General features: G+C 39.6%; 1 protein-coding gene across 1 annotated transcript in view; it reads right to left on the bottom strand.

Moving 5' to 3' along the window:
- Positions 1-1899: 1899 nt before the first annotated feature.
- lrp2b (low density lipoprotein receptor-related protein 2b) overlaps positions 1900-16128 on the bottom strand; it is a 40137-nt gene continuing 25908 nt past the window's right edge. Inside the window, exons 53-81 of the mRNA XM_067576459.1 lie at positions 15567-15737; positions 15215-15438; positions 14950-15127; positions 14210-14406; positions 13578-13823; positions 12909-13037; positions 12185-12304; positions 11840-11956; positions 11603-11719; positions 10998-11135; positions 10452-10574; positions 9495-9623; positions 8509-8640; positions 7884-8009; positions 7213-7356; positions 6941-7106; positions 6542-6670; positions 5982-6202; positions 5614-5796; positions 5230-5349; positions 4829-4916; positions 4574-4638; positions 4260-4458; positions 3960-4023; positions 3719-3850; positions 3336-3431; positions 3080-3163; positions 2803-2859; positions 1900-2431 (exon numbers count right to left, since the gene is read on the bottom strand). Coding sequence (XP_067432560.1) covers positions 2393-2431; positions 2803-2859; positions 3080-3163; positions 3336-3431; positions 3719-3850; positions 3960-4023; positions 4260-4458; positions 4574-4638; positions 4829-4916; positions 5230-5349; positions 5614-5796; positions 5982-6202; positions 6542-6670; positions 6941-7106; positions 7213-7356; positions 7884-8009; positions 8509-8640; positions 9495-9623; positions 10452-10574; positions 10998-11135; positions 11603-11719; positions 11840-11956; positions 12185-12304; positions 12909-13037; positions 13578-13823; positions 14210-14406; positions 14950-15127; positions 15215-15438; positions 15567-15737 — 3934 coding nt within the window. The 3' untranslated portion in view covers positions 1900-2392. The remainder of the gene's footprint in view (positions 2432-2802; positions 2860-3079; positions 3164-3335; positions 3432-3718; positions 3851-3959; positions 4024-4259; positions 4459-4573; positions 4639-4828; positions 4917-5229; positions 5350-5613; positions 5797-5981; positions 6203-6541; positions 6671-6940; positions 7107-7212; positions 7357-7883; positions 8010-8508; positions 8641-9494; positions 9624-10451; positions 10575-10997; positions 11136-11602; positions 11720-11839; positions 11957-12184; positions 12305-12908; positions 13038-13577; positions 13824-14209; positions 14407-14949; positions 15128-15214; positions 15439-15566; positions 15738-16128) is intronic.

Here is a 16128-nt window from a genome sequence, read left to right as displayed (position 1 = left end):
AAGAAAAATCTTATATCCTATATCATTCATTAGCTCATAATTATGGTTTCATTATAAGGTTGTATAAATGGGCAAATACGTCCAGAACATCAGGTTCCCAGTGTTAGCGAGCTACCACTTAGCTTTTAGTAATTTTAATAACTGCAAATTTGTTGAGTAATTTTCACTACTCAAGTACAATATCAACTAAGGCATATCTTGCATAAAGTTGTGGCTGTGTCTTATATATTGAGCTGACTTGGTGCATAACTGGCAGCTCACTCAGCACTGAAAGAAAAGGGCCCAACAACAAAATTATGCCCCTGGGCTTCCAAATAGATGAATTTGGTAATGGATTTAAGCATTCAATCACTGTTGAATACTTGTAAAAGGTGGTTGTAAATTGATTTGTTATATTTATTATTCTACCAAAAGAGAGAAAAATAAGTGTCCATTAAAGATGCAGGTTTAAAACAAAAGGCCAAGTACAGAAGCCCATTTCTGCCAGGAAAAGAAAAAAATATGAAATGTTTGGAATTAATAAAAAAAACCTATATGAGATAGTAAGTCATAATTTTGAGCTTATATCTCATAATTTTGAATTACTGTGAGTGTTTTAATTTTTATTTAATGTAACTCTGTTTATATTGTCTCTATTTTTTGGAAGTCTTTGTGTGAGCTTTTAGCTTCCTGCCTCTCCTGCACAAGTGTTTGTTTTCTATAAATTCATGTACAGCTGAGTGATTTTGTATATGTGAATGTCTTTGTGTATATATCAAATCACTGAATCTTTTATAAAAACTGTATTCTTTTAATGTGCAAACACATTTTTGTGTGCCTGGAATCAATTGGCTTCCGTGCACAGTACATCCTCATGTAAAAGCAATTACTTTACCATCTATTTGACAACTGAAAATACCACTCAGTTCACGTCATATATTGACATGTTAAAAGAAAAACAATTCAGTTTAAACTATTCTGTATGATGTAATATGCTGTAATAATTATTTTAAAAAATCTAATTGCCCTAACCCTTTATATTCACAAAAATTGCAGCGCATATATGGCTTATTAAAAGTAAAATACATGTTATGTCCATTCTTACATTAACTTCTTGGCTTTTCAAAAATGATGAAAAAATAATGGTTGTATCGTTCATGTGAAAGGTTTTTACCATTTCTGACAGCCCATGAAGGCAGCACAGCGTGCACACATGCTGCAGGCTGCATGCCTCCTTGGTCCGCCCCTCTTAAATCCATCCATTGCTATTCATCCCCTCCCCTCCATGTCTCTGTCTCTCCGTGAGCTGTACAGTGCTTGTTTTGGCTGATGGTTAGAGATGCCTTGTGGGGGACCAACGGTATGAGTACATGGACTATGAATCATCATGGACCACAACACAGAAACACACCGGCCACAGCTCCCTTTACATACCTCCCCACTGTGATTCCAGTCTTCCTCCCTCTATGCACTTGCTCTTTCCTCTTATCTGTCTTTTTTTTTCACTTTTCTCTTGTCCCTTTGCTCATCTGGTTGCCCTAGTTGCTACAAGCTTGATGAGAGGAAACCCTGATATGTTCAGACGTTTATGACAGTGGGTGAAGGAGAAGAGAGGAGAGGAGTCACTGTTGTTGCCCTGTGATCACAGTCTCAAATTGTGGATCTATGTGTGACTAGATGGGTGATGACAAAGCATTTCATCTTAGTTCAGTGGGTCAGATACAGTAGCTGGGGAGCTGTGATGATGGCTGATGAGCCAGAGGATAACACCGGCGGGGTCTTCCTGAGATATGAACACCATCACACGAAGAAAGGTTTATGTAATACTGTCAAGATGAAAGGAGATAATCAGTGTTTCTGTCTATAATGAAGAAAAAGTGTAACAGAGTGGTGTTAAAGACAGAAAGGATCTTTGTTTAATCAAATGAAGCATCAGGGCTTAACATCTGAAATTTAAAGGTGAAATCTCAAACCATCTGCAGCCTTTTATGGAAAAAAAACACATCAAAAACACACATTTATTACTTATTCAATTTATATAAAGATAGAAAACAAACTCATTCATCATAAACACAGAATTTACAAGTTTTAATCACTATTTTAGTTATTCAGCAAGTCTTATATTAGTTATATTAAATCATGTCTATAAAAGATTTTACACCAATAGTTACTATCCAATTAAAGTCATCTCTGTGGGTCACACACACAAAAAAATATATATATACTTTTTCTTTTACAAACTGTCTTGGTTGATTTGTTCCATCTTTGTAAATATTCTGGGTCCAGCATCTCTGATGGTATCAGTGTCAGTAATGATGTGTTACTTCAGCAGCGCTGCTTGCTCCAATGAGAAATGACTGAAAGTTTCAATCCTGAAACATGGTCCAGGATAATCTCTGATATAGAGGTCACATCAGATGTCAGAATCTGGAGCAGATGTGTGTGTTGGATCCTGTCAGAAAATCACAACAATTTGCAAAAAATAGCGTAAGTAAAAATAGTATTGTTCCTACACGGGTTTGTACTGGTTATATACCATATTCAAACATAAAATGAAATCATCCTCCATTTCCAACAAGTTTGTGAGATAAAAAAGTGTAAAAGAAAAGCTGATGCAAATCATTTTACATAATTTACGGAAAAAAGTGGGTAAATTTTCACATCAAAGTAGCGATAGATATACATTATTGAGACTTAGTGGGCAGCATGTAATACAGAACCTTTACAGCTCTGCATGTCAGAGTGAAATCTTTGCAGTTCTATTAAATCTTGAACAATGCACAGTGTTTGGAGCTACTGAGCTTGCTGTCATTCTGGACTCACCGTGTATGTTGGGTTTTTGAAAGACACAAAACTCTCATCTCCAATTGGTTCAAATTGCTGGGAGAGAAAAGAACAAATGAAAATGCTTCAAAAACTGAGCGCAATCTCAGATTCACATCCATGACATCCATACTGGTAAAACAGTCCACTATTGTACGCGCCTGACATCATTAGATACTTCACTTGCAATTTTTTTAACATTCAGAGCATGTCATTAATTGTGATTTCATTTACTGAGCAGTAAACATCAAGTAACATTATGTGTCTCCATGGCTACCTGTGCGCTCGGAGCAGCTGGTTGTGCAGAAGTGACGTCAGCGTCTTCTATCTGTGAGCCGTATGATGGGTTCACAAAGGCTTCCTAAAATGGCCCAAATTTTAAATCTAACTAGTTGATCACCACAAACCATTGAAATCAAACTCTCATTTTCTTCAATGTGGTATGATATTTTAGAATTAAACCGCTCATTTGTTAATTAAGTAAAACATTTTTTTTTGATATTCTTTATACTGGTATTAAATGTGAAACCCACCTTGTTAGCAGTGGTTTGGTTTGGTTTGGTTACACTTCCTGTGGGCTTGTCCACAACTTGAACCTCCTCCACATACAAGGGATTATTGATGCTCTCCTGCAAACCAGGAGGGAAACACAGGACCATGAGAATGAGCAAATCAAAGTATACATATCAAAATATAAAACTTAACTTAACATTTGGCATGACAATGCACAGAAAAAAAAACCCCAGTAAATTTTATATTGAAGTGAATTTGAACAAAGCAGCACAGGACAAGGAAAAACCTATAAGGAAACAGTAAGTTCCTTTTGGCATAGCGGTCATGTAGCATGTCATATATGCAGGAGGTATGAGAAAAATCAATGCACTCTACTGGAGAGCATTGATTTATGTTTATTGACCTTGTTCGTTCCAACAGGAGTCTTGGTGGCCGTCGCCATGCTGTTAGCAACAGGTTGTTCTCCAGCTTCATATGCTGGATTCTCAAAATTCTTCCCCTCCGTCTCAGCCATGGACACAGACATACTGGGCACCTGATGAAAAAACAGTAAAGTATTGGTATCCAGTAAAGTGTCTAAATGTACCAGAGGAAGGAATTGGAAAAATAAAATGATGGTTTGACTGTACTGATTTTCCACTGACCTCTACTGAATTCAACATCGTTGAAGTGTCTTCTGTTTTTGATGCGTTTGGAGATGAACCATTCCTGAAAAACATCAAGACACATTTGTGATTCAGCTATAGGATGATGTAGAAAGCCAAACAGAAAACATGAAAGTGAGACTAATATTCTATATGGAAAATAATTGTGTAGTGGGAGCTGTTCATTTTTTCAAACAGTGCACATCTCATTTAGGAAACAAAAATTTTAGATATTAAAATTCTGACAGGAAAAAAAAAACAAACATCTATTGTATCGCTTCTCTTCTTGGTCCATCTAACCTGAACTTTGGCAGTTTGGGCATGGATGGCATGGATGGCATAGAGGGCATGGAGGGCATTGATGGCATTGATGGCATTGATGGCATGGATGGCATGCTGTTGCGTAGCCTCTCCAGCAGGTTGGATTTCTTCCTGGCAGCATAAACCAGACCAACTAGCAGAACCACGATCACTATTGTCACCCCGATGGCAATCCCAACTGAGAGGGGAGGACACAAGAGGGGCCACAGGCAGCTGATTAATGATGAAAAAGGTTTTCCAGCTACAAATGACTTTGAATCTTGTTATATTTCTGGTGATAAAATCAAATATACCTGAAGTTGCAACAACGTCATATGCATTTGTCTGACAGTATTCGCCCTCCCACTCTGGAGGACACCTGTGAAACAAAATACAAACATTACAGTTGTAACATTTCAAACTCTGCTCCTCATTTGCATCTTCCCTTCTATCATTAATGTGACAATTTATTCACATTTCAACATATCTCATGTTATTTATCAATTGTTTTACCTCTGGCAAGAACATTATGTTTTGTTTTAACTTTCCTGTGTGAGAAAATGTCTTACTTGCAGAGAGCCTTGTTGTCATCAAAGTAGCAAGTGCCTCCATTTTGACACTGGCATGGTGGCGGCATGGTGGGAGGTGGGTCAAAACCTGAAATAATTTAAATGAACAATTATGACACTGAAAGGAATTTTTCTCCTTGTCAAACCAAAATGTAGTTAGAATTGTTATAGTAATTCAAGCTTCTGTTGGATCTCTGCCCTTGTTTGCTATACTCACTGGTGTTGTGTCAAAACTGAGTTTTTTAAGTCAATTACAGGCCAACATTATGCAAAGAGACAAGACAAAACAATATAAATTCTATCAGTGTTCCCTGCAGTAAAGCTGTAATATTAATTAATGCAACTTCAATACATGATGCTCAATGTTTGTATGACACATACTGACGAAAATAAATTCTTACCAGCATCACATTCAGTGTTACTGCCAGGGACAAAGCTGGTGCCCTCAGGGCAGGCGCAGGTGTAACCTTGTGGTCGGAGCAAACACAGATGGCTGCAGGTTCCCTTACATGGATTCTTCACTGCAGAGATGGAGGAAGGTGTTTTGATTTTTCTCATTTTAACAAATGAAAGCACATAACTTCCTTAAATAGTTTATTGTTTGTTTTAAGTTGACAGATTAAAATTAAAGAGCAGTAAAAAGGACAATTATTAAACAATTAAAAAATAATCCACAGAAATGATTCTATTAGGATGATATATGAACACCCCCCCCCCCAAAAAAAAGCTCTTAAAATCACAGGCTTAATACAGTGCAGTATGTGTTGGCTGAGTATGCAGCTTACTGGCTATTGAGTTGTATCTCTGCTGCTGGTACACAGAGACCTGGGTCAGCCAGGGTCCAGCAGTCAGCAGTTTGGTCTTGGCACCGTGGCCAAACTTGTCCTGCCGGAACACCTCGCCTTTCTCCTGAGTGCTCCAATAAACGTGGTCCTCAAACACACTCACGCTGAAGGGGTTTCTCACATCTAGACAAGGTGCAACAACATGTACAACTGAATGAACAAAATCCCAAATAAACAGCAAACAACAATCATCCATCTGTTTTCTATAAATTAAGTAGCAAAGATCACATATGAATATTTACTGAATAATATATTTTACAGTCTCTTGTTTCAGGCTTCTTGTAATGACTGAGCTTCCTAATCCTCACCTATGTAGACAGCAGTTCTGCGCTCATTTCCGGAAGGCAGAATAGACTCTATGCGGCTTTCCTTGGAGTCAGACCAGTAGATTCTGTCACCGTTGGTGAAGTCGATCGACAGGCCAGTGGGCCAACCCAATCCGTCAGCCACCAGGACTTTCCTCTCTTGACCGTCCAGCCAGGAACACTCGATCTTGGCTGCTTCCCCACGGTCTGCCCAGTACAACATCCTGCAGAAACACAGCAAGGGTTAGAGTTCTGGTTTCTGAGATATGGTGAGTTAAAGCTCCTTCCTTTTTGGTTTTCCATGACAGATAGATACAATATCATAGCAACTAGATGCTCCTTCATTTCTGCTGTAATTTGAACATGCACTTCTCTAACAGTGAGAGTTAACATAGGAAGAGCAAAAGATTACCAACATTTCAACAATTTTGTTGAAAATGTACAAAATGAGCAACAGAAAGTAACACAAAACTTATTCAACTAGTTCCTAAATTACTCTAATCTGTAAAATACTTTCTCACAGTCTAATGCTAATCTCTGTGTGGTAGCCCTGTCTATTTTACCCCAGTCGAGGGTTGACTGCCACAGCAGATGGGTGACCCAGCTCGGTCTTGACGAGGTGCTTCCTGTAGCGTCCATCCAACATGGCCACCTCTAACCTCTTCACTCTGGAGTCTGCCCAGTACAGGTTCCTAGAGGGGAAAAAAAGGACAAAACTACTCATGAAACATGCACATTGGAGCTGGTCTGTAAAAGTGTTTTATCTAAGAATAGCACAGACAAAGATTGCTCAACTATATATTTCATTATAGGTTTTAACATGCTGTAATTGTGTCAAATCCACATAAATTAGTAGTGAAAATGGTAAAGCTCAAGGCATCAGATTACTAGAGGAATGTAATCTGGTAAATGCAGAGAAAAACCCCACGTGACTACAAGCTAGTAATGTTGGTTAGCCTCACCTGCCCACCCAGTCCACAGCGATGCCGTCTGGTCTCGTGATGTATTTGATGCTGAGATCAACAGCGGCACCAATGTTGTTACTGCCATCATCTACTGAAGGTATGTATGCTCTCTTAATGGCACCTGGTACAGAGTCCTTACTGGCCACAGTGAAGTACACCATACCTGACAAAGCACAGGGACATCATCAAATACATTTCTCTGATTAATGTTAAGCGAGTTGTCTCTTGTCTTTCTAGCACTATCTAGTATTTATCTACGTGTGTCTTACTCAATCCGGTGTTGTTGTGGTCCCAGTCATAGTCCAGAGCCATGATGTGCTCCTCCTCTTGGAGGAAGTCGTGGTAGGCCTCTGTCTGCAGGTTGAACCTCCGGATACGAATGTTCTCGGGTAGAAGCAGCAGCGGAGTTGACCCTGAGGGAGACACACATTTACACTTTACAATAACACCATGAAATTTGGTGTTATTGTTCAGAGACATTTCAGTGATGGACACACCAAACCTGTGACCTTTACGCAGATGTTACAGAATTTTCTCTTCACCAATATGGTGACCCTGCATCTTTTATCTGAAGGATATTTTTATGAGGTGTATAAAGCTCTATGACATGGCAAACAAGTCTGGAATTAAAGTCACATATTATAACTGTACTTTGTAAAAAAAAAAAAAAAATTACAAAAAGTTAATATTGAAAAATATCCATGGCTGTGTGGTGATGAGATTAAAGCAGTAGTCACAGAAAAGGTGCAACTGGTTAACTAGATTTAATATCATATAAAAGAATAAGAGGTCAGTCATATCTGCTTTCTCCTGTGAAACCAAGAAAAAAAAAACAATTTTGGCCAATTCAAGTCAATTTGATCTGTATTTTTTCACTAAGTTTCATGTCTGTATGTTGCTCTTGTCTAGAAACTACTGTTTACAAAAATATTCCTCTCACCCTCAGCCTCGCACATTTTGCCGTTTCCAACTTTCCGGTAGCCAGGGGCACACTCACAGTCGTAGCTGCCCTTGGTGTTCTTACAGACCTGAGGGCAGGTGCCATATACATCGCACTCATCGATGTCTGGAAGAGCAAAGAGACACAGTGGAGAAGATTTCAGGCTGAATTATTCTTTTATCTCTCCAGCCACCAGGCTGTTAAATATTCATGACAACTCAGTAAGTGATTAGTTTACCATGTAACTATTAGGGGGTGGTGATGATGTTTTTTAACACTTAATAGTTGGATTGAATAGTGATGGCTAAACACACTCTAGATATTATAGTCATGTGATGCATACATTTTTTTTAATGTTTTATGCATGTTTTATGTACATTAGTCTGTGTGCTAACGTCCCAAATTTTCCCTCAAGGACAATACAGTTAAAGTTGAAGCAGATCAGGTGGGTTAAATGGAGCAGTGATATTTTATTAAATATTCATTTTAGTTTTTTGAGTCCTATTAGTGCAATTTTTATCAGGTTGTTCATCCATGTTCAGTCGTATGTGTATGAGTGAAGGAAGAGAGGGAACTCTTAGAGGCCCCCAACAGAGAGAGAGAGTGTGTTTGTGTGAGTGTGTACCCAGGCAGGTGTAGGTGCTGTCTGGGTCCACCATGTATCCGGGTCTGCAGGAGCAGATGAAGCCGGTGCCGTTCAGGTTTGTGCATTCCTGCTGGCACAGCTTCTCCTCACAGTTGCGGTCGTGGCCAAAATCTGGAGCCAGACAACACGGATCACTTTCTCTGATACAATCCAAAAAAGCTTTTTTATCTCTAGCCAAATTCAAGAGCTACTTACTTTTGATGTAATCAAACAATGGCTTAGTTTACATGGGCAAAATTTAGCTATTGACTATAATCCAGTTATCTGGTCACCATGATTCCCTGAACCTCCGTCGGGCCACCATGTGACTGAAGCTTGATGTAGCCATAAATAAACCAGCTAAGAGGATATTTCTGTGCACCTGTAAAGTTCTACAGCAGTTCAGATGAGATAAAACTATGAAAAAGCTAAATAAAAAGGCAGTATAAATTTGAGTTTCTTATCATCAGGGTTTGGGCTTAACTGAGATATTCTGCTCTGAAGTATGTGTTTATATAATAAAAAAAATCATGAGCTACTATGTTAAAGATTAAACTCCCTCTGTGCAGATTCAAATGCAGATAAATTATCAGAAAAAGATGTCATTATTACGAAATCCATACCTTTCCATTCAGACATCTTTTCATAATTACTAGATATGGAAGCCATAATTATGAGATATTTTTCTTGTAATTATAAGATTTTTTGTTTGTTTGTTTTTGGTGAGTGTAATGCATCTCTGTAGTCTTGACATTTAATCTGATCATGGTTTTATATTTGCTATTATCTGTATACATACTGCGACTATCATTAAGGTTTCTAATACGGAACCAAAACAAATTAAACATCCTCTTAAAAAATTGAAGATGCAGTTAATTATAAGGTCACATTTTTGTCATCCAAAAAGGATTTATAGTGTTCTTCCCAACAACATTTTAATAGCCAACATTAAACTTTATCAGAGAAATATTTGTTGTGCCACTCACTGCAGCCTAACTCGTCAGTGCGGTCCCCGCAGTTGTCATTGTGATCACATACGTAGGGCAGAGCCACACAGTGTCCATTGATGCATTTAAACTCTTCCAGTGTGCACGGGGGCAGCGTGGGCTCGCGGCCTGGGGAAGGACACAGACAGTATGAGTCATCAAGTATGCAGAGAAGGTTGAGTGGGTACGCAACCTGTCAGCAGAAACAGGTCCGCCTCCACTAGTCTGAGATTGAATTCATTGCTTTCTCTGCGGTGTCGCTCTTCACTCCCTAACTGTCTAAAAAACAAAAAAAAATTGTGAGTGGAGTGCCCACTAGATTCAACACCCACAAGTGTACACATAGACACACGTATACACATTTATGTGGACTGACATACTGTATCTGTATACATATTAATGCTCCCACACAGTCAAGAACTCAAACGTATGTAGGCACATACTTCAACATAAGATCACTTATTAAATTCAAGGCTTCTCTGCAGGTTCCCTTCTGTCTATTTTTACTGTCTCCTCATTCAAAACAAATGGATGTAGATGAGCCAGCTAATGTCCACCTCCACTCTCAACATAACTATTTAATCTCCTCTCAAAATAATTTGCTCTGATTGATGTTTAAGCTGATTGTGTAACAGTTCCATAAAAGAGACCATTTTCTTATCCCTGGCATGTTTCAGGCTTTGTGCCCTGTGCAGACACTGATGTCATTTTGGGATTTCCCATTTCACTGGCCTTAAAGGGGAAGGTTCAGTAGGCATTAGTGTTGGACTAATCCTTGACGATCCCAGAAACTGATGATAAGTGGTGCATTTGCTGAACATGAAATTATTATCTATCTGGTTAAGGCTATCACACAGTTATTACAAAAATAGCACCGTTAAATGTCTTTTTTCGTTTATGAGCCCTGATAAACTATACAGATTGTGGGCAATGTGTGTGTGTGTGTGAGACTCATACAGAGTTCTTCCTTCTCATCACTGCCGTCTCCGCAGTCATCCTTCTGGTTGCACATCAGGCCAGAATAGATACAGTAGCCGTTGGCACAGCGGAACCTGGACGGCATCTCGCAGGTGACGTTCACTGTTCAAACACACACGAATCTTAGAAAAATCTCTGAGAGTATAAAATTCAAAAACAATTCCTACATTGACTCCCTCCTCATTTGTGTCAATAATCTCTGGCTACATCTTTCTTGACTGAATTATGATTGATTATATAAATAGTATTGATTATATGCTTCTGCTTAGATTCACTAAATCAGTTAACAGTCATTCAGTCAAGACAGAAAACAAAGTTTGCTTATATGGAAATTACATTGCTACTTGTATTGCTACTTACTAACATGAAAATCCTCTTAACCTTTGCTTGAAGTTTAGATCTAGTAGTTTTAGGTAGGTTTAGGGTTGGAATTATGATTATATTGATCACACAGAAATAAAAACACAGAACACAAACACAAGCTTTTCAGACTTTGCCATGTGCAATAAACAAGATGTTACCCACAGCATAAACTGATCTGTTCATCTGAGCGGTCCCCGCAGTCGTCAATGCCATCACACACCCAGCTCTGGCTCACACACAGATGGTTCCCACACTGGAACTCGTTCTGAGGGCACCAACGGCCTCCCGGGTAACGAGTGGCTGAAAGGGTGGGGGAAATGTGTTAATCAATCAACTGTTTGTATATTTTTAGTTTAGGAGGATCTGTTGGTTAGCTCATTCTCAGCACTTTGCACTCCAACAGACACAGTTGAACCATTCTCTATCTAGACCACATGTTTGAAGGTGAAAACAAAAGCAAATGTTAAAGAATTAAACCTGTTTGTTGTAAATGTACATCGGATCTCGTAGAGCTTCTTCATGGTTCATCTACTGCACTGCACTTTCCATTTCACATCCAAATAAGTGTTTTTTTACTAACTGTTAGTGCTGTTTGCCCTACTACACCATATTTCAGACATTTTCATTCTGTAGTTTTAAAGCCTTCAAACCTGAATAATTAAAGACTACACACATACACACACTCACATACAAAAACAAAGTACACACACACTAAAACACTGCAGAGGCCAGGCAGCCTGCCATTATTTTTCATGTTGTTTACTTACGACAGCTGGTCTCATCTGACAGATCTAGACAATCAGGCTGGCCGTCACACTGCAGAACAGCGGGGATACAGTGACCCGATTCGCACTGGAATGAACCTGGACGACACGTCTGCAACTCTGGAGGTGAGTCAGGACATTAACAGATGTGTGTATGTGTGTGTGTGTTCATGTTGTTTGTTTGTGACATATGCGTGGATATTTCGAGGAGGTGAGCTTGTGTGTGCAGTACCCACTCACCACAGTCTCGTTCATCTGAGTCGTCCCCACAGTCGTTGTCATGGTCACACACCCAGTTTCCAGGGATGCACTGCGCGTTGTCACATCGAAACTCACTCTCAGAGCAAGGCCTTGGCTCTATAGATGACAATCATATTCAAAGAGATATACACATCTTCAGTTTGGGATCAGAATGAGCTATTATTGTTTACACATCTTACGTGGGGTAGAATTATACAAAGAGGGATGAAATAAAGTTCTTTTTGCAACTCCCTGGCAGGCACAGATGATTCTTTTTTGATTCATTGCTGGTATGTAATGTTACTGAAATAGACTGAGGTGAAAAATATGGAGCATGACACTCACGGCAGTTCCTCTCGTCCGAGCCGTCACCACAGTCATTGGCGCCGTCACACTGCCAGCGGATGGGGACACAGCGGTGGTTATCACAACGGAAATCTCCCAGAGGGTCACATGTCACCTCCTCTGTTTGACAGACAAAGTCAGAAAGCAGTAGAGAGAAGCTGCTTCAACATGTGGCCAATTTAAAAAAAAAAAAAAAAATGTTCAGTGGCCCCATGTTTGAAACCACAGTATACCACACTGATATTTTCATTTGTTGTGCAAAGATTTAGACTTCATAAAAGGTAATCAAACACAAACATCATATTCCCTTAAAGAGCTAAATTATATACAGAATCTCATGAGACCAAGTACAATCAACCCCTTTAATTCCCACCTATAAAATCTGAAATAACTTTAAAATTTCACACACAGAGCCATGGTAGTTAGTGTGATAATATCACTTATATTTTGTGCTTGTCTCCACCATACTCTTCAAAAAAGTTCATAAAATAATATGCCTGGTAACCCTGTATAAATGGTATGTAATTATCCTCAAACAATCATATATATACACACAGTATAATCATGTAATTCCAGTTTACTTTTTCAGTACAGCACAGACCTCCTGCAGAAAAAAATTATGTCTCTGTTCACCCTAAAATAACTCCTTAACTCCTTGGACCAGATTTTTCTCCACAGCCCTGTCTTTACATAAGAACACATCTGCTGACACACAGGCACTGACCACAGCCTTGCTCGTCGCTGTTGTCGATGCAGTCATTGGTGCCGTCACATCGGGCCCACTGAGGAATACAGCGGTAGTTTGTCTTGCAAGAGAACTCAGTGTCCTCATCGCACTTGTAGTCTGGACCCACTGGATAGAGAGTGATAAAGAGAGGCGTGAGAAATGGAGATGGTAGAGGATGGAGCAGAGTGAGAGAAACGGATGACAAGAAAGAAATGTTAGATGACGACAACATAAGATATGAGAATGAATGAGGGAGACAGAAATGAGGCAGAGCGAAACATGCAGGGAGAATGAGCAGAAGGAAGAGGATGAGAGAAAAATAGATACAGCTTAGAGAAAGAAGAAAATCCATAGTGCAGTATGTGCAATACAACATTACTTCACTGGGATTCCTTTTAGGACATGGCTGAGTCAACACTGATTATGTATAATTAAAAAACAGATAAATCTATGCCATCTAAATCAGGCAGTTTGTCCTGTAATTTGGGGTTTAAATTCCTGCTGCAGCCACAGAAAAAATGTTTAAGCAAGACACTGAACCTGAACACTGTTGGTTCATGAATGCGGATAAAAGTCATGAAATATAATGTTTAACTTCTTCTGCCATCCACCTTATATCATCCTCTTGTTTTTTCAGGGCTTTAATTCACTGAAACTGCCACTCACTGCAGGTTTCAAATGGTTCATCTGATCCATCTCCACAGTCGTCCTGGGCGTCACATACATAGCTTGATGGCAGACAGCGCCCGTTGGCACACTGGAACTGTCCCGGTCTGCAGGTCCTCTGGCCACAAATGTCTGCGTCCTCGTCGCTGCCATCTGAACAGTCGTCTGTCCCGTCGCAGTGCCAGGACACAGGGATACACTTCTTGTTTTTACACTGGAACTGGTTTTCCTGGCATCGGTGGTCACCTACAGGGACAGACTGCAGCTTGACTTCCGTTTGAAAATTTAACATAAATTCAATCTTAACTTTCTGCCTGAGCTAAATCTCAAGTGTAAGGGCTTCTCTTGAGATTAAGCGTGGCCAAGGCTTGGATTTTTTCCCAGAAAATGTTGTATACTTTAATAGCAATATCCAAACAAAAATCTGGCCAGATTTAAAATAATCCAAGTAAATCCCAGTTCAAATTCCTTTCCAATTGCCTATTTCTGTTAGTGTAGAACAACTTATTCTACAGCTTGAAATACATTTTCTTCATAGATCCTCGTGAGTAATTTTAATTTCAGCTTCCTATCTGATGTCCTACACTAATGCAGTTTAAAATAATTAATTTAATTTTAATAAATTGTCGTACTGCAGAGAGCAGCGCCCTCATCTGAACCATCAGGGCAGTCTGAGTCGCCGTCACAGATGAAGCCAGGATAGGTACAGTTGCCGTCCTGACACTGGAACTGGCCGACAGGGCAATTACGGGTCGGGCAGGTCTGAGGTTCATCTGAGCCATCACCACAATCTGATTGGCCGTCACACTTCCACCATATAGGAACACACCTATAAGATAAAAGTAGCACAAACAGGTTAGATTAAAGAATACAAATGTAAAGCTAATCTGCAAGGTAGCATTAACATAGTGTCAAAGATGAGTATAGAAGAGCATATATCACAAAAATTGAATTTATCACAAAAATTGAATTTACCTTAACACATGTAAACACCTTGCTGTTACCTGTTTTCTTACAAATGCACAAACACTGGCCTATAAATTTAAATAACTGCACACATTCAGGTCTTGTCTGCCAGTAAAAGTTTATTAATTACTGAGTCACATGCCTTGCTTAAAAAGTGTTTTAAGTATTGTCTTGTTAGCAATTAATTCTGATAAATGATCACAATAAATCTAATAACTAAAAACTGTAAGGAAGTTCTCAATTCTGTCTTTTTTATGCTTATTTATTACAATATTATCTGCCATCGCAATAGAAAATGAGTAGCCTGTAAAGAGATCTTTATGGCCAACTTTTGAAATATTTTCTTTTTTTTTTTTGCAAAGATGTTTACTATTTAAAAACTGAAGGACTGACTAAGTGACCTGACCTCTCATTGTCCCCACAGCGGAACTGGGTGCTAGAGCAGTCAGCGACACACTGGATCTTAAAGCCCACAGCAAGGGCGATGAAGTGATCTGGACACTGGCAGCTAGCGCGCTGCCCACCGGGTGCAATCAGACACAGATGACTGCAGGTCAGGTCATGGGAGGAGCAGGGGTTTTCACCTGAAAAGGTAATTAAAAACAAATAACATACTGGTAAATTCTGAGCTGCAGGCGAGTAAGACAAAAAAAGAGTTCAAATTTACATACTTCGAGGTTGCCTGTAAGGATGGTAGACATGAATGTCAGAGGGCCGGTGTGTATTGTTGCCCATAACAGTGCGCTCTTCGCCAGTGTACTTATGGGCCTTCTCCACAGTGTGTGTGTTCTGGTCCGTCCAGTAGACCCAGTCCTCAAACAGGGTAACAGCTAAGACATGAGGAAGTGTACCAGCAATGGCCCGGTGACGGTTCTGGCCGTCCATGTCTGCAAAGCTGAAAGTTGGTAGAAGGGTAAATACAGATTCATGGTACTGTTATCATGAGAGAAACTTTAGGAACTCAGTGCCTCACTGAATCATACTTGATGACAAATGGATTTATGTCTGAATGTCTCAACTCACTCGAGAAAGTTAAGGTGGGAATCAGCAAAGAAGATCTTGTTGGTCGTGTAGTCTATGGTCAGAGCATTGGGCCACTCCAGCTTAGTTGTGATAATGGCACTGACATTGCTTCCATCCATGCCAACCCTGCCGATATATGCTGTGTCACCCCAGTCAGTCCAGTACAGCCATCTGGTAAAAAAAGGACAGGGAGGGAGAGAACAGGAGGGAGGGATGGGGAAAATCCAAAGACAGGATTTAAGAGCAAACTCTAGTGTAAATTTGAATGATTAAAAACCTCCAGCAAATGGCAAACTGCAAATAGCAAGTACACCTAGTAGTGTAATTTTGGACCCATTTTATTATCTTTCCCATTCCTGTGGCTAACTGGACCAGTATGGATTCCATATTTTTTCCAGTGCTGTTATAATGAAGTCTAACAGAAGAAACATCTTTGCTATGTAAAACTGTAAACATTTTGTTCTACTGTCAGCCTGTTACCAAGACTTCTGTGTGTGTGTGTGTGTGTGTGTGTGTGTGCGCGAGTGTGACTATGTGTGTGTGTGTGTGTGTGTGTGTGTGT

The sequence above is a fragment of the Thunnus thynnus genome, chromosome 20, assembly GCF_963924715.1.
Source record: "Thunnus thynnus chromosome 20, fThuThy2.1, whole genome shotgun sequence".
Taxonomy (NCBI): Eukaryota; Metazoa; Chordata; class Actinopteri; order Scombriformes; family Scombridae; genus Thunnus; species Thunnus thynnus.
The sequence above is the reverse complement of the archived record's forward strand: the minus strand, read 5'-3'. Positions and strand labels throughout refer to the sequence as shown.